We start from the raw sequence: 24,023 nt of genomic DNA on the forward strand, positions 1-24,023 counted from the left end.
CATCCTGGAGGGGAGCAACTGGTATTCAGAAGCAAAGCTGCCTCCCAATGTGGAGACAGAGCATAACCATCATGGCTAGCAGTCATTAATAGCCTCCTCCTCCTCCATGAACTGGTCTAGTTTTCACCTCTGCAGAGATGGGGTGATGGATCCAATTGGTTTCCAGACGGCTCTGCAAAATCTTTTTTGAGGCGAGGCGACAAAGCATTCCAAGTGCACCGTAGAATACCAGCGCACCTCTGCTCTGTGCGTGTTTACTCGAGAGTAAGCCCAACTGAGCTCAATAGGCCTTACTCCCTAATAAGCGCTCACAAAGGACTGCAGCCTTTGGAACTTATAAACAGCACTGAGAATAAAGATCGAAGGGCGCAGCAAGGAGGTTTACAGCCGGCTCTGTTTTCCGCGCAACAGACACCCGCAAACAACGAGGAAGGAGGAGCCGTCCTGCCGGAATGACCCTGCACCACAGAGACAGAAAGCCACCATCGCTATCTAACTTTTGCATTAACTGAGCCGGTTTCCCACTTGAATTCCAAGGCAAAGTACTATAGAGTTTCCACCTTGGAGATATCAGAAGCCTAGAGCGACGCCTCTCTGCATTGGCAGAGCCTTTCCATCCCTGACAGAAGTTCACGCTCTACCACAGGGACTCTACTATTTCTATCTCTCCTCCTCGGCTCTAGTCCCCGCCTTTCCCTCGGGAAACTCCCCAAACAGAAAAGTGTTTGTTTTCCCATCGGCTCCTTGGGTCGGGATCATAGAGATAGGAACGAATACCTATGAGCCGATGGGCGGCGATACTCGTTAAGGTGAAAGGTCAGCAGGAAGAGCCGCTCGCAGACTAGCGGAAGCGGAACTGTTTTCGTCACTTCCGTGCTTTTGCTTTTTAGAGCTTTGGCGGGCACACGTGCTGCCTGCGAGTAATTTTTTTGTTGCCGCAGCCGCCCTTAGGTTGGTCTGGTTGCTATGGTGAGTGGAAATGTGTCTCTGTCGCGCGTGAGCTGAGCCGCGACGTGGGGGAGGTTGGCGGCTCGCGAGTCCCAGGCGAGTCTGCGGGCGGGAGGCGAGGGAGAACGAGAGAAGGAGGGTCCTTCCTTGGGAGGGGGGAAGGGTCGTCGGGCATTCAGAGGTCCCCATGTCCAGTCCTTGGCATTGCCCCGCTTCTGAGGGGGGGGGGAGCGTGGACGAGAAGGTTGTACAGTGGTACCTCGGGTTACAGACGCTTCAGGTTACAGACTCCGCTAACCCAGAAATAGTACCTTGGGTTAAAAACTTTGCTTCAGGATGAGAACAGAAATAGTGCGGCGACAGCGGGAGGCCCCATTAGCTAAAGTGGAACCTCAGGTTAAGAACAGTTTCAGGTTAAGAACGAACCTCCGGAACGAATTAAGTTCTTAACCTGAGGCACCACTGTACGTCGCAAGCCCCCCGCGATGATGCTCCTTTTCCTGTCCCGCGCAGAGTCTGCCTCTCAATCCAAAGCCCTTCCTAAACGGGCTGACTGGGAAGCCAGTGATGGTGAAGCTGAAGTGGGGGATGGAATACAAAGGCTACCTTGTCTCCGTTGATGGCTACATGAACATGCAGGTAAGCAAGGTTGGCTGGTGGGGAGCTTGCATGACCGCTCTTTAATTAACACACACTGTTGCTTTAAATATTAGGTGCTCTTTGAGCATTTTAGAACAAGGTTGAAAACTTGTAGTGATGTAATTCAAGGTGACGATTCACAGCAAAGATAGCTAAAAAAAAATTTTTTTCCCTAGCATTGGACACAAAGCATCCCCTTACAGCATAAAAAGTTTACAGAAAAATGTTTCAACGGCTTCTTGGTGCGCACACACAAAATCCAGTCAAGACTGTGCCTTTGTCTGGGGAGGCTATTTTGTAGCCCCTGTGCCATTTGAACATTTTTAGGTATTTAGTAGCTGGTGCAGCAGGGAGAAAACACACACTGATGTGCCTGTATATTAAAAAAAGAACCGCAACCCATCATTGTAGAATATGTGGTTCTGAAATGCAGAACGCAGTGGGAAACACAAATTGTCATATTGATGACGATGTTGTAGGTCATTATGTTCAATGTTATTCTAAGTACTCTTTATGTCACCCAGTGCTAAATGCTATATGTAGCTGAAGCTTGAGAGTGTCTGGTCCAAGGTCACCCAGTGAGCTTCATGGCCGAGTGGGGATTTGAACCCAGGGGCCTAGTCTGGCATTCTGACCATTCTGTCTCACAGGCAGTATAAAATTTCAGTATACCCTCCTTTAACATAGAAACAGCAGTATAAAACGCAGGTATAAATTCTTACTTAAAAGGAAAGAGAATTTCATGTACACAGTTTCACCTCAAACTCAAAACTATGTACTGCTTCCCCCCATTTTCCAGCCTTCTCACTGTTTTCGTCTACTGTCATTGTCAGCAAGGGATTTTTATTCACTTGTCTACTGCTAACTCAGGGTGGATTGGTTTGAAATAAAGATGATTTAATCAGGCTGATTATCTGAATAAAGAGTGCATACCAACAGTGCAATACAATGCATATCTACTCTGAAGTTCAATGGGGCTTATTCCCAGGTAAGTGTGTATAAGGATTGCAGCTTAATTGTTTGATAAAACGTTAGTGGGGTGGGACCACTGCTCAGCGGTACAGCTTCTGTTAGGCATGTAGAAAGTCTGCGGTTCAGTTCCTGGCATCTTCAATAAAATGGATCTTGGGTAGAAGTTAATGGGAAAAAGCAGCTGTTCAATGTAGATAATATTAGGCTGGATCAACAAAAGCTCCGATGGTAAGGTGATTTTATATAGATTTCAAACTTTAATAAACAAGCCTTTATTCTACCTAGGAGTATAATCTGACATTTCTAATCATGCAGATCTTATTACTTTGCATTACATCATTTTGTATATGAAAGGACAAATAGTGAAATCTGGTTTTCTATGCATGTGCAAGGATTTTTCAAGATTAGGAGTCTTATTTTGAAAAACACTGACCATTCTGCCCATAAATATAACTCTAAACTAGACTGCTGCCTTAACTACAAGGAAGTAAAGCAGACAAAACTAATTTTGCCTATGTTAAAATAAAAAAAATTCCTTCCAGTAGCACCTTAAAGACCAACTAAGTTAGTTCTTTGTATGAGCTTTCGTGTGCATGCACACTTCTTCAGATACTTCTTCAGATACAGTGTACTGGAAGGAATTTTTTTATTTTGACTATGGCAGACCAACACAGCTACCTATCTGTAACTTTGCCTATGTTGTTTCATAGCTACTACATTTGACACCAACCACACTTTCCCCATAGCCTTTGACTTTAAATCATTGTGTGATAGTTTTTAGACTTGTACAAATTTGTCATGTTTGTATTAAATTTGGGTTTCACTTAAAAGCAGACAGGCCGTTTTAAAAAAGTGACCTTTCATACAACTTTAATTGGTTTACCTTTAAGATGTTTTTATTTAACACTGCTGTAACCTCTCCTCCTCTGTAGAAGTCATCATTCTAGTCTTTATTTAAGAGCTTTGCTTACTTTTACTTGTTCTTCACTCACTCCTCTCATTTCTGTGTCTTTATATATATTGCTTGGTCAAAAGAGAGAATGGCCTCCCACATTGATTGGGTACTAGGGAAAGCAGGTTTGTATCCCAGTTCTATGTATTTTATGCAAAAGTAAGTCCTACTGAATTCAGAAGGGCTTACTTTCAGATAAGCACTGCAGCCACACAGGACTGGGCTGCCCAGATAACAGAGGAACAAAGGGAAGACCTAATGTATTGTGCTAATTGCGGCAATAAATATGGACTTTAAAGGGATACTTTATTGCATCTCAAACTGTTCAGTGTAGTTCTAACTATTTACAATAGACGCTTTCTGTCTGGGCAAGCAGTTGGCTGTACATCTGTCTGCACATCTAGATTCAGGCTTTTGGTGCTTCTCCTGGAGCTTTTCCAACCCAGCTGGTCATCAGAATAACTTGTAACTATTAATCTCCTCCTTCCAAATCTGTTTTCTTTTTGTGCTCATATTTTTAGATTGTAAAATGAGGCACACAGATAGCCTCATTTAAGTTACCTGTAAGTCACTTTCAAAACCTTTTTTTTGGTTGAAGAGTGGGATAAAAATGCTTTAAATAAATAAAAATATAGAGTGCTGGATTTGCAAGTAACCAGAGCCATAGCTCAGTTATTTAGATTCTATAGCTGTCACTCTGCAAAGTTTGTGAAAACAAGAGGCTGTCCTTAAACAGTGCTATATATAAAAAGAATTAATACAAGATAATTTAGGATATGCAGGGAAAGATGAAAATTACTTTAAGGAACTGCAGAAAGAGGGGGAGGGAATTCAAGGCTTGAAATGTTAAAATTATTGTTGAACGACTTGTGAAATGTTTTTCTTTTTGTTATAATCTAAAATTAAAAAAAACAACAACAGTGCTATATTCATGACTTAAAGAGAACTGTTAACACTGAGTAGGATTAAGGCATGCTTTTTTGTTTGCTGAAGGGATTCTTATCCAGTGGAAGCAAATATTTAATGTTTGAATTTATATTAGATGTAAGAAAGTTTTGTGGAAAACCTTTATTGGTATAGGAACATATGCTATCCTTTGTAGCTTCTTTTCCTTATAAAATTGTGTCATTTTTTTTTAAAGCTTGCAAATACAGAAGAATATATTGATGGCGCATTATCTGGACACCTTGGTGAAGTTCTGATAAGGTAACTAACATTAGAATTAACGGTATTTACATGCTGTGTGTGTCTGCGCGCGCACACACACATGTGCATGTTAAAATCCATTAATTAGAATATTAAAATACTGATACCAGAAATTTATACTACTTAAAATGCAACGTGAAGCAGACTAACTTTGGTGAGAAGAAATTATTTCAGGTGTTCTCTGAAATCTGTGCCATCTTTCTGGTGATGGAAGGAATCTCAGTGGAAGAGGGGAGGGGCAATTTTTAGCAATTACTGCATTTTTCCATCTATAAGACGACGTTTTTTACCCAATTTTTTATGTTTGAAACTGTGGGTCGTCTTATCCATGGAATATAGCAAATAAATAAATACAGTACTTGCTCTAGCAGTCACATATCCTGGCAGTGGCGAGCCACGGGGCCTCCATAGTCTGCTTGCCTCCTCCCACTCTGTGTGCCCTACAGCTGGGAGGGAGGCTGTCGGCAGTCCGTTTTTGCTGTGCGCCATCTTCGCATGGCTCCATTTGTGCGCGGGCAGCGCAATGTTACACAGGAGGAGCGCGGCGATTGAAGTAATATCCCCACCTCTGCACCTTTCACATCAGCGAAACATCGCGCTTGGCACTCCTGTGTAACATTGTGCCACCCACGTGCAAATGGAGCCACGCGAAGACACCGCGCAGAAAAAACAGATCGTACACAGCCTCCCCACACAGCTGTAGGGCGGGCACAGTGGGAGGAGGCAAGCAGACTAAGAATGCCCCGCAGGAAAGGTGCTGCCGCTCAAGTTGGCTGCGGCGATCAAAGATATCTCTCCCCCCTGTGCCTTTCTTGCCTCCTCCCACTCTGCCCACCCTACAGCTGTGGGGGAGGCTGCGTGCAATCTAGTTTTTTTCTGCATGGTGTCTTTGCGCGGCTCCATTTGTGTGCGGGTGGCGCGACATTACACAGTAGGAACACATGGTGCGATGTTTAACTGATGTGAAAGGTGCAGAGGGGGCAGTATTACGTCAGTCGCCGTACTCCTCCTGTCTAATGTTGCGCCGCCTGCACACAAATGGAGCGGCGCAAAGACACTGCACAAAAATGGACTGCCTACAGCTTCCCTCCCAGCTGTAGGGCGGGCAGAGTGGAAGGAGGCAAGCAGAATATGGAGGCCCCGCAAAAAAGGCGAAAAGTAATTGGGGGGGAAATTCACCACTCTTCCCCCCCTCCAAAGAAAGCTCAACTCTGCCCCCCCCCCAGCACAGTCATTGCCAACAAGGGAACAGCTGATAGGTGGCATGTTAGATGTGTGCACGGCTGTTAGCCTCTGAAGATCCTCCGCCCCAAAATTTCAACAAGTCAGGGCAATTTCCCCCCATTTCTTAATTTGGAGTCCCGCAAAATAGGGGGCATCCTATACATGGGGGCATCCAATACACGGAAAAATACGGTATCCAGATTGCTGCACCTCCTCTCAGTATGTTGCAGGGGGTTTCCTGTCTCACTGACAGTGTAATTGTGATGGGTGAGATGGCAGAGAGCACTGAAAATTGTCTCAGTTCCCTGTACCAATAGATTACTTCTGTCAGTAGAAAGACAGTACAGTGGTCCCTTGGTTTAAGAACAGCTTAGTTTATGAACAACTTGGATTAAGAACACTGCAAACCTGGAAGTAGGTGTTTGGGTTTGTGAACTTTGCCTTGGAAGCAGAACATGTTCCGCTTCCTGTTAAGTGTGTTCCATTTATAAATTGAGTCCCCTGCTGCTATGGGAAATCTCAACTTGGTTTAAGAACACTTTGGTTTAAGAACAGACTTCCAGAACAGATTAAGTTCGTAAACCAAGGTACCACTGTACTGAATGCTACCTGTATGTAGAGTTGCTTTATTATTTCTTTCTTATGCAACTGAAAGAGAAGCATTTGTGTAATAGTAAACCTATAAAGTTTAGTATTTAAGCCTACACCAATGATAGCAATTGGGAAAAAATTGTAACAAGCTGTATGCAATGAACAAAGGTAAATTTTTATTTATTACCAATTAAATCGAACATAGCAGCAAACATAGAATACTTCAAAATAACTTGGTATATGAAATAGAGGGGATGTGTAACTAGCTTTAGAAAACAATATTCCAAACTCATGTGGATCACAGCAGAACTAAGTAACTTTTGGTTTGATTTGCAGGTGCAATAATGTCCTTTATATAAGGGGTGTGGAAGAAGAAGAAGAAGATGGAGAAATGAGAGAATAACTATTTTTGGGGGAAAGTTGCTGTTGTTTTTTGACTGTGCTAAGAAATTTAGTTGTCCGGTTTTGTTTGCTTGCTTTTTTTGTCAAGTTTTGTCAAGTAACATTTTTTATGGCCAAACAATAAACATTGTCATTGAAGAAAAATTACCACTATGGAAGAAAAATAAACATACTATTTCTGACAGTTCTTAATGGATAATTATATTATAGTCAAACAAATATGTATTTTAAAAGGAAACTGGATCAAACATCTGTCACAGTTTACCTACTATAACTCTGCTAAACAGAGCTAGAATCAAGATCTAGTGCTATTCCAAAAAGAAATGTCGTGAAACAAGAAGAATTCAACAGAAATAGTAATCATCTTCACTTTTTGTAGTTAAATCTACAACTTGTACCCCTTTTTGTTTAGCTTCTGGCGGCTGGGAGCGGAAAACCAGTTTTCTTCCCACCTAAAATGAAGACAGAAAATATAAAACTACTTTGTTAAATCAGCATGAAAGTTTTTCTTTGTAAACTTTTTTTTATAATACAGATTCTAGTTTCTTTTTAACATGCACACTATCACCATGTTGCAGTGTGCCCCTAACCATTTTTACTCAGTATTGGGTACTACTGAGTTCAGTAAGATTTACAGCCTAAGATATATTTTTAAGCACTCCTACTAACCCTTGTCTTTGGTACTGCAATTGCTCTTTCCAGAGCATGCTTCAGCCGTTCTTCCTGGATTCTCTTCAGTTCTTTCAATTTATCTTCACGAACTCTTTTAAGAATCAGAGAGAGATTTTAGGAATTAGAGGACGTTAGTATATTGTGAGAGGGAAGTGCCCACATCTTCTCCCTCCAGTGATGCAGCCTTGAATTGTGCCTATGCGTGTAAAATTCAGCATTACTGTGGTAACAAAAATGAGGGCGCTAGAGACAGTTTTGTGCACAGAATTTCTAAGGGATAAACTAGTTGCAACACCGTTCGCACTGTGAGCAATTGGTGAATTGATTAAAAGTGGCTGATCCACTTCAATTCTTTCCCTCCTGCTCCAACCTTAGTCTGAATTGTTGAATTAGTGTTTGCTATTTGAATTGAGAGGAAAGCACTGGCAATAACTGTATTGCTAGAAATAGCAAGCCCCAGGGACCGGGCCTGGATTGACACCTCCATGTCTGCTATTTACCCAGATCCTACGTAATTGCTAAATTATGTGAATGATGTTATGTCTAGTCTGGCCATAAGAAGGTGGGACAACTAATAGTCATTTATAAAATACTTATAATACTAGGGTGAGGATGTCCATCTAAACAGAAATCTTTTTCACTTTGTGAAACTCTTAATGCCTATAGGCTAAAAACTGGCGACTGTTGTCTCAAAAGTTTGGTCCAGAAGATAGTGTTGCAAGCTCAGATGTGACTAAGTGATGGGAATACATAACTGGCATACTTCTTTAAGCACTGGCATTAAGGTTACCTCTGCCGTCTTTGTTTTGCTCGGAGTTTCTCCATAGTTTCAACAGTCTCAAGGTATTCTGGTGGAAGTATTTCCAACATCTCACACAGTTCTGAAACTCTGATTTCTATTGCTTTCAGCATTTGAAAGGCGGTCATGCTGGATACTTCAATCGTTCCACAGCAAGCCCTATACACCTCTGTTATTTTTTTCTTAAGTGTATTCAGCGATTTATCCTTAAGATTTAAGAAAGGGATTTTATGTAAACCACAGCAAATGCTTACATTATACTAAACAAAAAAAAGTCTACACTGAAACTTTAAAATAAAATGAACTCGCAAGCAATATAAAAGATATAACCATTTTCTAAATATAATATAGACAAATCATTCTACAATCCTAAAAAGTGAAACAGTCCTGAAAATGTGATGGCCACTTATTCAGCACATAAGGCAAAACCATAAGAGAACTGGCAGAATAAGGCACACGGATTGCAATGTTAAGTCAATGCAGTGTTGAATGTCAAGTAGGATTAAATCCAATAAAGGCACAAATAAATAAAGTAGCTCAATGCGTTTTTGAGCTTTTGGGGGCTCTCCAGGGGGAAAGTGTTTTTACAATATTACAGGGACGTAATTCCTGTAGATCCCTCCTCCAAATCATTGTCATTGGAGTACCCTGGGAAAATAACTTACTGCGATTAGAAACTAAACCAGCTCAGGGAGTCCCTGATACGCCTTGAGATGTCTAGTTAATTGTGCAACTCAGAACTAGGTGAACCCCTAAATCATATGGAGCTGGTGCACATTCCTGTTTCCAGTATATGCCTACACCACTACTTCTGTGTCCACTTTTTGGGCACCAGGTAGGATGCCAGTGTTGGGCTCCCTGGTACTGTATCCCCTAGCCTTACTGGCCCTGGTTCAAACTGCTACACATGGGCAATGTGGTATCACATAGACAAATTGTGATACTTCTACCCAAGTCATTAGAGATAGTATTAAACTGAGTTGTACTCAAAGTAGACCGGTTGGAATTAACGACCCTAATTTCAGTGGGTCTACTCTGAGTAGGAGAAGCACTGAATACCACTGGCGCTGTGGTCTTGTAGCCTGTCAAAGGTTTTTAGAACACTGAGAGCTAGTCTATGTTATAAAGATTGTATAAATATACAAAATTACCATGGATATTGGATTATAGTCTCCGGAGGAAAATACTTTGATTTTTAATTCCAGTTCAGCACTTTTCTGTTCTTCTTTGAGGCGAGCAGCTGTAAGAGCTTTTTTCTCATTTACTATATCATTTATCCTTTTTTCCCTATAAAAAAGGCTGTGAAAAGTTGTAACTAGTATTCAAAACTATTTTGTAGATTAGTTTTTCTGCGCAATAACCCAATTCTCATATTCTGGCTGTTCTAGGCAAAGCAGCATTTTTATTCTACAGACTTTAACAGGTTTAATAGGATTTCTGTCTCCCCAGGAAATTCTGAGAATCGCAGTTCAGTGATGATGGGCAAAGATCTCTCAGAGCTTGTGCAAGTGCTGCTACAAGATGGTTAACGCTTGTAAGTGGCCTACCTGTATAAACAGAATAGGCTCAAGGGGAGTGAGCTCATTAAAAATCACTCCTTGAATAGAAAAACCATTGTTTTTCTTTTTAAAAAAATTGAAGATACCTGTAAAACAACAGGGACATACTTGTGCAAATGATGTTGATATTGGAGAAAACGTTTAGCATGGAAACGTATATATACATCTTAAATAAAAAGATGTAAAAAGACTGATGATGGCATTGAAATTGTTCAGATGCTTTCGTCAACAAACTGAAAGTTGAAACGTACTAACCCTCATCTTGAACACCTACAGTCCCCAGTAGTATTTACCTCCTAGTCACTGGGGGGGGGGGGACCCCGCCTCTCCAATAACGTTGATATTTTCAATATCAATTGCACTATGTTCCACCAATATTCAGTGTTAGAAACCCAAGATATAAAATCTAATCGCCAAATGGCACCTTAAACCTAGGTTACAGTCACCACAATGAAATGTCTAGGTGCCTTTTTTTGCAATAAACTCTGCTAATATTATTATTCATTTCTAGGCTGCTTTATATTTTAAAGAACAGATCTCAAAGCAGTTTGCAAGACATTAAAACATCAAATAAAACAATCCAGAATAAAGCAAATTCAAGCTTCAAGGAAAATTATTTCCAATCTTTCTCTAAGGGACACCATGTGGGGATCTGTTAACCCAGTTAACAGATCCCCACATGGTTGCAATTGGACCCACACCAGTTGCAAAACACACCTGGTGCCTGGCTAATTTCTAATACTGCCAATATTGTATGCTCCACTGTGGAACTAGTCCAGGCTGAAGTCTCCTAGAACTGCTGATTGGCTGTTCAAACTGGTCCATTAAGAAGCCATGGGTGTTCTGTTTAAGGCATAGTTAACCCTAGTGCCCTACAGATGTTTAGGGCTATAACTTCCATCAGCCCCAGCAAGCATGGCCAAAGTCCAGGTCTGTGCAACTGTATCTGAAGAGTGCCATATTGGTTATCTCCGATTTAAGGAATCGGTGTAAAGGCTACTGCTAAATAACTTGGTGATTTTCTTTTATTCCTGTCTGTGCTGCTTTTCTGCTCTGGCTTTCAGCATGATAACTTGTTTTGTCTATGACTTGCTATGGTGCTTCAGCTGCTACCAACCTCAAGCCTAAACTAATCCATGGTCTGCAGTTGTGGTGGGGAACAGAACATTCCCATCTCATTCCATCAAAGCCACTTCACTCTCCTCTTTCGGAGCCCCAGCAAAGCATTCCCTGAATTGATGAGATTTCTGCTACACATTAACTCTACTTCTATTTTTACAAAGTTCTGTCCTCTTGTCATGTTAGTTTTCTATACACATTGGCTTCACTAAACAAATATGTAGTAGTCGTGTTAGTAGAAGGGAAGGGGCCCCACTTTGTACCCGAGGAGGAACAGAAGCAGCGTATTTCAAAATGTTTCACTTTTAAATAACTTACATTCCCTGAACAATGGCGTGTTCTCTCTGCCGTGCGTCTTCTAGTGTTCCACTGAGATCTTGAATATTTTGAAACAGTGATAGATTTTGTTCCTCAAGATGCCTGTACATCTGAAGCAACTCATCTGGATCTTTGAAATATATCTCTGGTTCCTAATGCAGGAGAAGGAATACTATAGAGTTGCTGAAAAATGAGTCATATCAATGCAGTTGCAAACAGTTCTTGATAAAATAAAAATTGTTAAAAATGGGAGGGGAGATTTTTAACACTGGGCTGCGTTAGGTATGATAGATTGCACTTGCCTTGCTACTAAATTTTAACAAAAAATGTTAAAAATTATTGTCCAAGTGAAGGCCAATTCACAAGTTCTTTTTCTGCTGCACGTTAATCTCAGAACACTGCTTTGAAGCCAGATTCCCTTATGCATGTCCACAGCACACTTGCAGGTATGAATACGAATATGCAAATTCTTGATCTAGAGGGCCAAGAACACTGAAATCTACACAGAAAGTTCCCTTAGGTATGAAGAATTTACATTTCAACATACGGATGGAATCCATACATGCAGGAATCTTACAGCCATGCTTGCAGCCAGTGGCTACCTCCTAGCAGTTTTGGCCCAGAGATTGTGAAGATGTTGTGCAATTGAATGAAAAGCAACAAAAGGTCCCATTTTTATAGGATTCTGTTGTATTTAACAAAGATTAATTCATCACCTCGTCAGTGTCTAGATCTTCAAGCGAAATATCATCATCTGAAGAGGCAGAGATACTTTTTTCACTTGAACAGCTGTTATAAAAGGAAAAATTAATTCAGATTTGTGTTTATACATTGAAGTTTGCCAAGTCAGTGCTCAGTGGTGGAAGGAACATTGTGTTCGATAAAATTGAGACCTTGTTCTTTGTAAGCCCAGGCTAACCTACGTGCAGTGCTCCCAATGATGTTATGATTCCAAGTCCCCACTGACACTCTAGTTAACATGCTGATAGCCAGGGGGATGATAGATGGGAGAGCTGGCGCTCAAAAGCAGAATTGTACAACTACAGTGGTACCTTGGGTTACAGATGCTTCAGGTTGCATGTTTTCGGGTTGCGCACTGCGCAAAAACCCGAATGTACCAGAACGGGTTACTTTCAGGTTTCGGCGCTTGCTGCAGGTTGCGAACGTGCCTCCCGCCATGGATCATGTTCACAACCAGAGCGTCCACTGTACTTCCACATGTATCCAAAGGGATAAGCGCTTCTCTTTCTTGAAGAGAAGCTCTTCATGTTACATCTACAACCCGAAACAGAGAGAACTTTTAAAAGCAATTAAATTTCATAGAGTACCTTGCTAGCGATTTTTTTCTCCCTTCTACTGAGAATCTTTTGCTCAGTGATAGTCTTGATGCCCTCTTAAAAAACCTGTAGTCGCCTCCTTCAAAAATTAACAAGTCTGTATTATTACCTTTATTCGGCAACAGGGTTATAAGAACTATATTACATATCTTACGTTATTTTCATTAATATCGGAGTGCCTATCCTGTGGCCATCCAGATTTTGCTGGGTTACAATTCCTAATTGTAATGCTGGGTTGCTCTGAACTGGAGTCCAGCAACATCTTTAGGGCCACAGCTTAAGACACCCTTGCCTTATATTAAAGACAGGATGTGGAGCTGCCTTAAAGAAAGACATCAGGATCCTGCATACAAGTATTCGTTGTGCAGCTAGTGCCTGTTAAACTTTGCCCAAATGAACTGTTGCCTGTAGTCAGAACTAGAAAGGCATCCTTGCCACTAGCATTTACCATGGGGGGGGGAGGTAAGGGAGTGGGGGTATTTTGTCTGCCTTAACTTATTTCACCCTATCATTCCTTATGTATCACTTCCTGAGTTTTGCTTAGATAAGAGGTGGTCCCTGATCCCATTTGCCATAATGTGAGTGGCTGAAATTCCTGATCGCCTTCCTTCAGCTACTCTCTGTGAGCAAGCTCCAGTCGACACTTAAATTACAGAGCAGAAGCTTCCCTGGTGGAAAGAGCGATGTATTCCCTCAAACTGTTGCTGTACAGATGGGCAATGGGAGGCGTATGCTTCACAGCACACAATTTAAGGCTCTTAGATCATATACAGCTGGGACACAATCCAATACTCAATATACTTTGGTGGCAGGGATGGTGGGACGAATTAGAGAAGCCCTGGTATTCCACCACAAACCCAAATATGTCTCTCCCAATGATGATATGCCAGCAGAACGTCACAGATATACCGGTACTACTCCATACTGGCAGAGTGGCCAAAATGTAGTGGAGGGGGGCAGGGGAGACTGATCCCATCCCCAACACTGGCATAACATTATGCCAACTTCCAAAGTGGGGGGGGGGGAATCAAAAGCTGCATACAGAAGTTAGCAGAGGGGAAATCTCCATTGCCTGCCCCATTTCTGACTGCCCTGGCTGGCAATGGTGGATAAGGCATTTGGTCGAATCCTTAGTCTGTTCCCAGGAGCTGGTGCATCACCGCCTTTGATCAAGTGCAATACCTCAGGGTACCCCTGGGGATCTGGGAGGAAGACTCTGTCCAGAAGCCCAGATGGGGAGTGGGTGTATCATGGCTGAATGGAGATTTGAACCTGGTCGAATGCTCTAGCCCAGGGGTCAGCAAGGTTTACCTGCCATGGGCCGGATCACTCCCACGGAGATCGTTCGTGGGCCGGACTGGCACGGCGTGATACCAGAAATCACGTCTGCGCATCTCTGTGGCGCCAGAAATCGCTTCTGCACATGCCCAGACGCCGGAAATCGCGCCTGCACAGATGCGATTTCTGGTATCTGTGCATGTGCAGATGTGATTTCTGGCACCGCTCGGCGAGTGCCCGCGCTGCACTGGGGACTCGCTCTGCAGGTGGTTCAGGGCGGCTTGTGGGCTGGTAAAACAGTCTTTGTGGGCCACATCCAGCCCATTGGCCACACGTTGCCGACCCCTGCTCTAGCCACTACACACCACTGTGGCTCTCGCAGCCCTTCCTCCATTCATAATACGGTCCTGCCTGGAATATCTGGTGCAGGCAAAGATGATATTCCTACAAGAAAGTCCTTCTTCCCATTGGCTCCTTACCTTGGCTTTTCTGATGGTCTTTCTTCGCATCAGTTTCAGAAAAACATACTGATGTCGATGATGAAGGTAGCAGTTTCTTGGGATTATGTTGCCCTTTGACATGAGCCCATTTGTCTAAAGACGCGGTTCAAACAGCACAGGAATATTTGGTAGTAAGTAACTTGATAGGCTATTTATACACAGCAGCTTGCTAAATCCAAACCAGAGTGGGACACACCCACACCATACTTTTAAAGCACTCATACTGTATACTGGTTTAACAGTCATGACTTCCCTCAAAAAATCCCAGGAACTTTGATTTGTTAAGGGTGATGACAGCTAGATAGAACAAATGGTCTAACTTGGTATAATAATACCACATCCTTCAAGTACCAGAGCCAAACTGATGGTGAGGGGAAAAGGAAGGAAGGAAGAAGGTTCACAGAGAGCAGACACCACTGTGAGGTAAAAGTTGGAGGGAAACAGTACAATAGACACAAAACAAAGGCTAGAAAGTTGTTGTTGTTTTTTAAATCTCTCAAATACAAGGTAAACGATGAGAAAAACCAAGGCTCCTAAAAAAACCAGTCACACCCAACCTTCACTGACTCTAGGCAGGACCAGTCAGACCCTGAAGTGGAAGAGAAGGCAGAAGGCTAACAAGGACTGCCATCCCATCAGTTGGGAATGTCGAGTTTGCATCATCCAGCAAACTAAAATACTGCTTCACTGGTCTGCACTTTATACATCAATGGGGCAGATATGGGAACAACATTGATCCTTAGACATTGTTTCTCAGTTTCCACTCTGGGAGAATTGAAAAAAGGGGGAACTGAAGTGACTCCTAACATGCAGGGGTGCAGTGCAATATAAGTTTCTAGTGGACAGTACTAAAATGACATACTTACTTATTTTTTGGTGTAATATGAAAGAAGTAGACCCCATCCTGCTTTTCTCACGAGCAGGAAAAGAAAACAAAGACTTTGAAACGTCTCTTTTATCCTTTTTCAATAGCTTCTTTTTTGCCATCTGTTGTTCTTGCCACTCTTTAGGAGACACACTCAACAAAAAAGCTTCGTAGGATAAATACAGTCTCAGATTATCTTCACTGTTTGCAATTTCACTGCAGACATTAAAGGACGATCATTTATAAGCAAGCAGTCATATTTTAGTGAAGTACAACAGCCAAATGTTATAAAGAAAATAAACTGACATTATTGTAATAAACAATGCAAAAGCAAATGAACAAGAGTTTTTATCACAGTTATGGGAGTCACATCAAGGTTTGTTTCATCTTAGAATTAGCATTTTAGCTCAAAATATTAAGTAAGTCTGAATCTTAATACACACGCACACAATTTATTTCTCTACCTGCTGTTTGTGTGCGGGGTGGCAGCAGCGTGCAACAATATGTGTGTTAGTGTTTAAATTCTATTATTTTGAAAGTATTGAATCCATAGCTATCCTGCCTACAAGAGGTATTTTCCATTCAGAGAAGGGCTTTGACATATTATGTGCAGGCCTTGAGCAATATAAAAAAGAACTAAATGCATAACTAGTATTCCACTTGTGCAAGCTGTAGTATGAAAACTGCTATAGAAGTTATCCCTTATCTGACTTCTTGTAGTTTGAAAACCAATTAGGAAATGCAATAAGAAGTGTTGAATAAGTGAATGACTTACACATAGATGTATAAACACCCTGCAAGCAAATCAGGATGAACACTCATTGCTGCATAACCACCTCCCCAAAAAACCTGGCAGCAGCCTAGGTTATGCTTTGCTAAATATGTGAAATAAAGAACTCACCTTTTAAGAGAGAACAGCTCATTCATTGCTGACCTCACTTCCGATGTCACCTCCATTTTAGCTTTTGCTTCATGAGTTGCACTAAAAATAATATAGATGTTGTAATTCTGGGTGCATATAGGCAGATTTTAAAATAGAAACACATTTTTCTGCCTGCACCCCCCAGAAAATAGGTGAACAGTCTGGTTTGCTTTTGTCCACAAGTAGCACAAATCTGCAATCACTCTGAAAACCAGTTTCAAACTGTTTCCTTAGTAATCAGTGCATTACAAAACCAATGAACATTTTCAGACTGACGAATTGTTCCGCTAATGACAGTCACACCTTGCACAGCGCATTTAAAAACCTCTCAATGTCGGTATGGAAACTTGCAGCCATAAGAATCAACCAGAAATTCCTTTTTTTTTTTTATAAGATTTTTATTGGTTTTACAAAAGTTTTTATAACAAACAAACATTAAAAAACAAAAGACAAACAAACAAGTATAATTTCATAATGTCCTTTCATAAACTTCTTTCCTCGGACTTCTCCATACCTCCCCTTTCTGCATCCTCATGTCCAAATTTTTATAGCAACTTGTAAATGTTTTTTCCCGTCCTAATTCATCATAGTCCTTTCTTAATCTAATCTTATATTACTGCAACCCTTTCTCTCTGTAAAATCTCGACATTCTAAGATTCATCAAGTTTATAATAGTCCTTAAGGTAAATCTTAAATTTCTTCCAGTCTTCTTCCGCAGTCTCCTTTCCCTGGTCACGGATTCTGCTCGTCATTTCCGCCAATGTCATATAGTCAATCACTTTCATCTGCCATTCTTCCAAGGTGGGTAGATCTTGTGTCTTCCAATACTTTGCGATCAGTATTCTTGCTGCTGTTGTTGCATACATGAAAAAAGTTCTATCCTTCTTTGGCACCAATTGGCCGACAATGCCCAAGAGAAAGGCCTCTGGTTTCTTAAGGAAGGTATATTTAAATACCTTTTTCATTTCATTATATATCATTTCCCAGAAAGCCTTAATCTTCGGGCATGTCCACCAAAGATGATAAAAAGTACCTTCAGTTTCCTTACATTTCCAACATTTGTTATCAGGCAAATGGTAAATTTTTGCTAGCTTAACTGGGGTCATGTACCACCTATAGATCATTTTCATCACGTTTTCCTTTAAGGCATTACATGCCGTAAATTTAATACCGGTGTTCCACAACCTTTCCCAGTCAGCAGACATAATATTATGACCAATGTCCTGTGCCCACTTAATCATAGCTGATTTAACTGTTTCATCTTGTGTATTCCATTTCAACAGCAGGTTATACATTCTTGACAAATTTTTAGTATTGGGTTCTAACAGTTCTGTCTCAAGTTTTGATTTTTCCACCTGGAAGCCAATTTTCCTGTCTTGTTTAAAAACCTCCATTATTTGATAATAGTGGAGCCAATCTTGTACTTTGGGTTTTAGTTTTTCATGGCTCTTTAATTTCAATTTCTCTCCATCCTGTTCTAAAATCTCACAATACTTTGGCCATCCGACCTCCATATTGACTTTCTTGTGTGCCTTAGCCTCTAAAGGTGACAACCATCTAGGGGTTTTGTTTTCCAACAGATCTTTATATCTCATCCAAACATTAAACAGCGCTTTCCTAACAATATGATTTTTAAAGGCACTATGCACTTTAATTTTGTCATACCATAGATATGCATGCCAACCAAATGCATTATTGAAACCTTCTAAGTCCAAGATATCTGTATTCTCGAGGAGCATCCATTCTTTCAGCCAGCAGAATGCTGCTGCTTCATAGTACAATTTTAAGTCCGGCAGGGCAAATCCCCCTCTTTCCTTTGCATATGTTAATATTTTATATTTTATTCTGGGATTTTTGCCCTGCCAGACAAATTTCGCAATGTCTTTCTGCCACCTCTTGAAACAGTCCATCTTGTCAATAATCTGCAAAGTTTGAAATAAAAATAACATTCTAGGCAATACATTCATCTTAATCACTGCAATTCGGCCTAACATTGACAATCTCAAATTTGACCATATTTCTAGATCTTTTTTAATTTCTGACCAACATTTTTCATAGTTGTCCTTATACAAATTCAAGTTTTTAGATGTTAAATTAACCCCTAGATATTTCACCTTCTTAACCACCATCAAACCTGTCTCTTCTTGAAACTTATTCTTCTCCATGTCTGTTAGATTTTTCCCTAAGACTTTAGTTTTTTGTTTATTCAATTTAAATCCAGCTACCTGTCCAAATTGTTGGATTATTTCCAACACTCTTTTTGTACTAGTGTTTGGCTCTTGCAAGGTCAATACCAAGTCATCTGCAAACGCTCTTAACTTATAATGTTTGGCTCCGACCTTTACACCTTTAACTTGCTGGTCCTCTCTAATCATGTTCAGCAACACCTCCAGGACCGAAATAAAAAGCAATGGAGAAATTGGGCACCCCTGTCGTGTTCCTTTTTCTATCTTAAGTTCCTCAGTTATTACATTATTTACAATCAACTTAGCTTTTTGTTCGGAATATATTGCACCCATACCATTCTCAAATCCTTGTCCTACCCCCATCCCATGAAGATTCTTTTTCATAAAACTCCAAGAAATATTGTCAAAGGCTTTCTCCGCATCCACAAATATCAAAACTACCTTAGTATTTATGTTCACCTCTAACTTTTCCAAAATGTCTATTATATTCCTAACATTGTCTGAGAGGTGTCTCTTTGGGAGAAAGCCTGCTTGGTCTCTGTGAATCTTCTCCATCAGTACTCTTTTGAATCTTTTTGCTAAAATGTCTGCAAAAATTTTGTAATCCACATTGAGTAACGAAATTGGGCGGTAGTTCTTCAGTTGAGTCTTTTCAGTCTCTGTCTTTGGTATGAGTGAAATATATGCTTCTTTCCACGATTCGGGTGCCCTTTTTCCCTCTAAGATCTCGTTACAGACGTCCTTTAACGGTTGTATCAGCCATTCCTTTAAAGATTTGTAATATCTGGAAGTCAGTCCGTCTGGCCCTGGAGATTTGCCCAATTGCATGTCCTGAATGGCACCCTCTATCTCTTGTTCTGTAATTCTCTGGTTTAGATCCATCTTGCTTTGATGAGAGATTTTCTGTAATCCAAATTTGTTAAGGAATTTATCTATGTCCTCTTCATTTTGTAGTCCTTGAGAATAAAGTTTTTTAAAATAGCTCACAAAACAATTTCTTATCTCGTTGGGTTTAGATATAGTCTTTCCATCCACTTCTAAACTTGTAACTGTATTTAATTTCTGTCTTTTCTTTAGTTGCCATGCCAAAAGTTTACCACATTTGTCTGCCGACTCAAATGTCTTTTGTTTCATTTGCTTTATTTTCCACTCTATCTCTTGGTTCATCAATTCCATATATTGTGTTTGATATAACTTAATCTCCCTTAAAATCTCCTGGGACTTTGGGTTTGATCTTAATTTTTTCTCTCCTTCTTTTATCTTTTCCAAAAGTTTTTCCTTTTTCTCATTCTGCTTTCTCTTCTGTCAGGGAACTGACCTCAGAGGGAAAGGAGGTGATAGGGCTCCCAGAGACTGGGAGAGACTCAACAGCCAAAGCAGGGACCAGCAGGGGGAGCGCGGGGTCTCTGGAGGAGGATCTCAGGGATACTGAGAGAGATGCAGCAGCGCAGGCAGGAAGCAGGGGGGAGAAAGGGGTGAGAGACACGTCCAGTGAAAATAGTGGGGAGGTGTCAGAAGCAATTGCAGGGAGACCCATGCTTCGTCGGAAGCTGTCACGTCGTGAGTCCAGGAGACGTGTTTCCGTTAAGGAACTTCTTTGTTGGAGGCGTTTCCGCAAACAGCCACTGTCGGACTCTAACAGTGACTAGAGCAGACATGTCTGAGGAGCTCTGTCACACACAGAGGTTTGTGGGGCCGCACAAACTCTGAAGGGGCACCATTTTAAGCACAAGCAGCTAATCATCCCCTAATAGCAGTCCGACAGTCTCTGTACGCTGCCTGTGCAGGAGAAAGCATCATGAGCGACCCAGCCGGAGCAGGGGGAGGAGCTGATCCAAGCTTGGAAGAAAGATGCCGAGCATTGGAGGTCCAACTGGCGCTGCAGACGGCGAGGCTCGAGGAGAGGAGGGCTCAAGATGCAGACAAGAAGGGGAGAACCACTCAGTTCCCCAGAAAGGTACCAGGATTGGTGCAGAAGTTTGGGGGGGACCCCAAGGATTACCATGCCTTTAGGACTGAAATGCAATATGCCCTGAATGTCCAGTTTGATGAGTTCCCTGATGAGGAATCTCGAGTTGCTTTTGTAATTGGGCATCTTGAGAAGGGCGCGCGAGACTGGGTTCGACCCCTGATGGCAACGCACAACGATATCCTAAAGGACACTATGAAATTTTTTCGTGCAATGGATATCATGTTTTCCAGCGACGTTGAGGAAGGGGCGGTGCGCAGACAGTTAATGGCTTGCAAGCAGGGAAGCAGATCTGTCCGTGAGTACTGGACTGAATTTACCATGCTGATTCACAGATTGGGGTGGGATTTATCGGCAGCACCCATTCAGATGCTATTTGAAGAAGGTCTTTCTTCAGCTGTGAAAGACGAGCTGGCCAGGAGCCCCAGGGCGGTGTCTATGGATCAGCTGACCAAATCTGCGCTGACCATTGGAGCGCGCCAGGAGGTAAGAGCCTTGGAGAGGCGGGAAGGGAGAGGGGAACGTTGGAAGGAGTTACGCATTCCAGACATTCCTGAGCCAGCTTTCCCGCCGGCAGAGCCGATGGAAATCGGAACAGCCCGCGCGCGCGCAGTTTCAAAGCCCAGTGAGGGGGCGAAGAAGGAGGGAAAGGGAGCCCGGAAATGCTATCTCTGCCAACAGCCAGGCCACTTTGCCAGAGTCTGCCCCCAGAGGAAGGAATGGCAAGGGATGGTGGGAACTGTTGAGGGGGAAGAGCAGGGAGAAACGGAGCAGGTAAAAGCCAACGCCTGGTTGCCATCAGGGCACTGCAGCCAGGCCAAAGAGCAGTGAAAGTGCCCCTTCCCCAAGTGCCAGTGCCAGAAGCTCCTCGACCGGCTCTAGTGATTGAAGTGTCGCTAGAGCTGCAAAATGGACACCCCCTAAAAATAAAGGCACTGTTGGACTCAGGCAGCTCCTGCAATTTTATGAGCAAGGAGTTTGCTGCTGAACACCAGATACAGACTATCCCTTTAAGCAACCCCCTGCAGGTGACCACGATCGATGGCAGGGAACTGTTGGGAGGAGGAGTCAGCTTGCAGACCATCCCAATGATAATGAGGGTGGCAAGGCACACAGAACTGATAGCGTTTAATGTGGCCACCTTGGGAGGTGCTCCCATTATTTTGGGAATGAGCTGGCTAGCCCTACATGATCCGCTGGTGGGCTGGCATCAAAGAGTGGTTTCCTTCGGTTCCGCACATTGCTTAGAACACTGCAGGGGGGAAAAGGGGTCAGCAGGGGCCCAAGCCACCCTGGCAGGGACTGAAGTAGTGGAGAAGGGGAAGGTGCCACCACAGTATGCTGATCTCAGCGACGTGTTCAGCGAGAAGGAAGCTGACCAACTACCTCCGCATAGACCCTTTGATTGCCAGATCAATTTACTCCCTGGAGCACAGCTTCCTGTAGGCAAGTTGTATGCCATGTCAGACAGGGAAATGCAGGAGTTGCGAGCGTTCATTGACAAGAACCTGAAGAGGGGCTTCATCAGAGAGTCCAAGGCAGCGGGGGGTAGCCCAGTGTTTTTTGTGGACAAAAAAAACACGGACAAGCCGAGGCTGGTATGTGACTTTCGGGCCCTAAATGCAGTGACAGAGCCGGCGGCTTTTCCTATGCCCAGGATTGATGATATTTTGACCAGGGTGCGGAAGGGAAAGATTTTTACAAAGCTGGACCTAAGGGGGGCGTACAACCTGATACGTATAAGGAAAGGGGATGAATGGAAGACCACCATGTTCACCCCTTTGGGGGCATTTGAATACTTAGTTATGCCTTTTGGATTACAAACAGGCTCCGCGTGTTTTCAAGCTTTCATGAACCACGTACTGGGGCCTTTGCTCTACAAGAATTGCGTGGCCTTCTTAGATGACGTGTTGGTGTATTCGGAGAATGAGGAGCAACATGTGAGAGACGTCAGAGAAGTGTTGAGCAGGCTGCAAGCCAACCGACTGTGGGTGAAACTGGAGAAGTGTCAGTTTCATACCAAGGAGGTGGAATTCCTGGGGTACCGCTTGTCAGACAAAGGGTTGGCCATGGACCCCGGCAAGGTTCAAGCGGTGCTGGAATGGAAAACACCCAAGACCAAGAAGGATGTGCAGAGGCTCCTAGGGTTTGGAAACTTTTATCGTAAGTTCATCCGCAACTTCGCCCACCTGACGGCGCCCATCACGGACTGTCTCAGCAGCAAAAAGAAGTTTGTTTGGACGGGGGAGGCGGAGCGAGCGTTTGAGGAACTGAAAAGGGCCTTCGCCTCTGGCGAACAACTTCTACATGTGGATTTACAAAAAAAGCTGAGGGTCGAAACAGACGCGTCGGACCGAGCCATAGGGGCGGTGCTTCTTCTGCAGCCGGGGAAGGAGGGGTCGGAGTGGCGACCGTGTGCCTTCTTTTCGCGGAAGCTGAACAAGTCTGAGAGGAACTACACGGTGTACGACCGGGAACTTCTTGCAATTTATGAGGCCTTCCGGAGATGGAGGCACCTACTAATTGGTGCACAACAGAAGGTGCAAGTGTGCACGGACCATAAGAATCTAGAGTATTGGAGAACTGCGCGAGTGCTCAACCAACGGCAGTTGAGATGGGCCCAGGAGTTCTCCAAATTTAACTTTGAGATTTGTTACGTACCAGGCCCGGAGAACGTTAGGGCGGACGCTCTCTCACGCAAACCTGAATATTTGGAGGGAGAGGGTGTACCCGAAGAGACCCATGTCATTCCCGAGGACCGCTGGGTGTGTGGGGCGGCATTGGTGGGGCAAAGGGAACTGGTAGAGGGAACGGGGCAGGATGTATACGCCCAGGACAAACTCAGGAGTCTTAGGAGGGAGGGAGACAAACCCGGGGGTTTTGAGGAGAGAAATGGGGCGTTGTACTACAAGGGAGCGTTATACATACCTGAAGGGGAATTGAGGGAAAAGGTACTCAAGCAACTGCACGATAACCCCACAGCAGGGCATTTTGGGCAACACAAAACCATGTGGCTGGTTACCAGGGAATTCTGGTGGCCCAAGGTCAGGGAAGATGTGCGTGAATATGTGAGAGGGTGTGACCGTTGCCAACGAGCCAAGGGGGAGAGGCGGGCACCGGCAGGTTTATTAGAACCACTACCCACGCCGGAAAGACCGTGGGAGGCAGTGGCAATAGATTTTATGACTGATCTGCCCAGGTCCAAAGGGAAAACAGCCATTATGGTGGTGGTAGATCTGTTAACCAAGATGGCACACTTTATAGCCTGCTCACATGCGGTCACAGCAGAAGAAACCGCCAAATTGTTTGTGGAAAATGTGTTTAGGTTGCATGGCGCCCCCTTGAGGGTGGTTTCGGACCGAGGGAAACAATTTACTTCCAGGTTCTGGAGGAAGCTCATGAGCTTACTGCATGTAGAGGTTAATTTCTCTACTGCCCGTCATCCAGAAACCAACGGGCAGGCGGAAAGAGCTAATGGTGTCCTCCAGCAATATTTGAGGTGTTATGTTAATGACAGAGAGAATGATTGGGTGGAGAAGCTGGCGTTGGCAGAATTTGCTTACAA

The 24,023-nt window shown here is 43.0% G+C and overlaps 2 protein-coding genes across 3 annotated transcripts in view; one reads left to right on the plus strand and one right to left on the minus strand.

Moving 5' to 3' along the window:
• Positions 1 to 804: 804 nt before the first annotated feature.
• Positions 805 to 7,121, plus strand: SNRPF (small nuclear ribonucleoprotein polypeptide F). The gene is made up of 4 exons (XM_082240814.1): positions 805 to 969; positions 1,462 to 1,587; positions 4,653 to 4,717; positions 6,869 to 7,121. The coding sequence occupies exons 1-4, from the start codon at positions 967 to 969 to the stop codon at positions 6,933 to 6,935; spliced, it is 261 nt and encodes an 86-aa protein (XP_082096940.1). The 5' UTR covers positions 805 to 966; the 3' UTR covers positions 6,936 to 7,121.
• The window catches only part of CCDC38 (coiled-coil domain containing 38), a 30,351-nt gene continuing 13,014 nt past the window's right edge, over positions 6,687 to 24,023 (minus strand). The window contains exons 7-16 of one of the 2 annotated variants that reach the window (XM_082240787.1): positions 16,283 to 16,363; positions 15,383 to 15,597; positions 14,496 to 14,609; positions 12,730 to 12,817; positions 12,118 to 12,190; positions 11,402 to 11,553; positions 9,557 to 9,692; positions 8,397 to 8,611; positions 7,604 to 7,697; positions 6,687 to 7,386 (exon numbers count right to left, since the gene is read on the minus strand). In XM_082240787.1, coding sequence (XP_082096913.1) covers positions 7,279 to 7,386; positions 7,604 to 7,697; positions 8,397 to 8,611; positions 9,557 to 9,692; positions 11,402 to 11,553; positions 12,118 to 12,190; positions 12,730 to 12,817; positions 14,496 to 14,609; positions 15,383 to 15,597; positions 16,283 to 16,363 — 1,276 coding nt within the window. In that variant the 3' untranslated portion in view covers positions 6,687 to 7,278. Of the gene's footprint in view, positions 7,387 to 7,603; positions 7,698 to 8,396; positions 8,612 to 9,556; positions 9,705 to 11,401; positions 11,554 to 12,117; positions 12,191 to 12,729; positions 12,818 to 14,495; positions 14,610 to 15,382; positions 15,598 to 16,282; positions 16,364 to 24,023 lie in introns of both variants that reach the window. The other variant, XM_082240786.1, reaches the window with a different exon arrangement.

Source organism: Podarcis vaucheri, assembly GCF_965113315.1.
Source record: "Podarcis vaucheri genome assembly, chromosome: 10".
Lineage (NCBI taxonomy): Eukaryota > Metazoa > Chordata > Lepidosauria > Squamata > Lacertidae > Podarcis > Podarcis vaucheri.

Coding starts and splice junctions, on each gene's coding strand:
- SNRPF (XM_082240814.1), top strand. Junction 1,588..4,652: donor ATGGCTACATGAACATGCAG/GTAAGCAAGGTT, acceptor TTTTTTTTAAAG/CTTGCAAATACAGAAGAATA. Junction 4,718..6,868: donor CTTGGTGAAGTTCTGATAAG/GTAACTAACATT, acceptor TTTGATTTGCAG/GTGCAATAATGTCCTTTATA.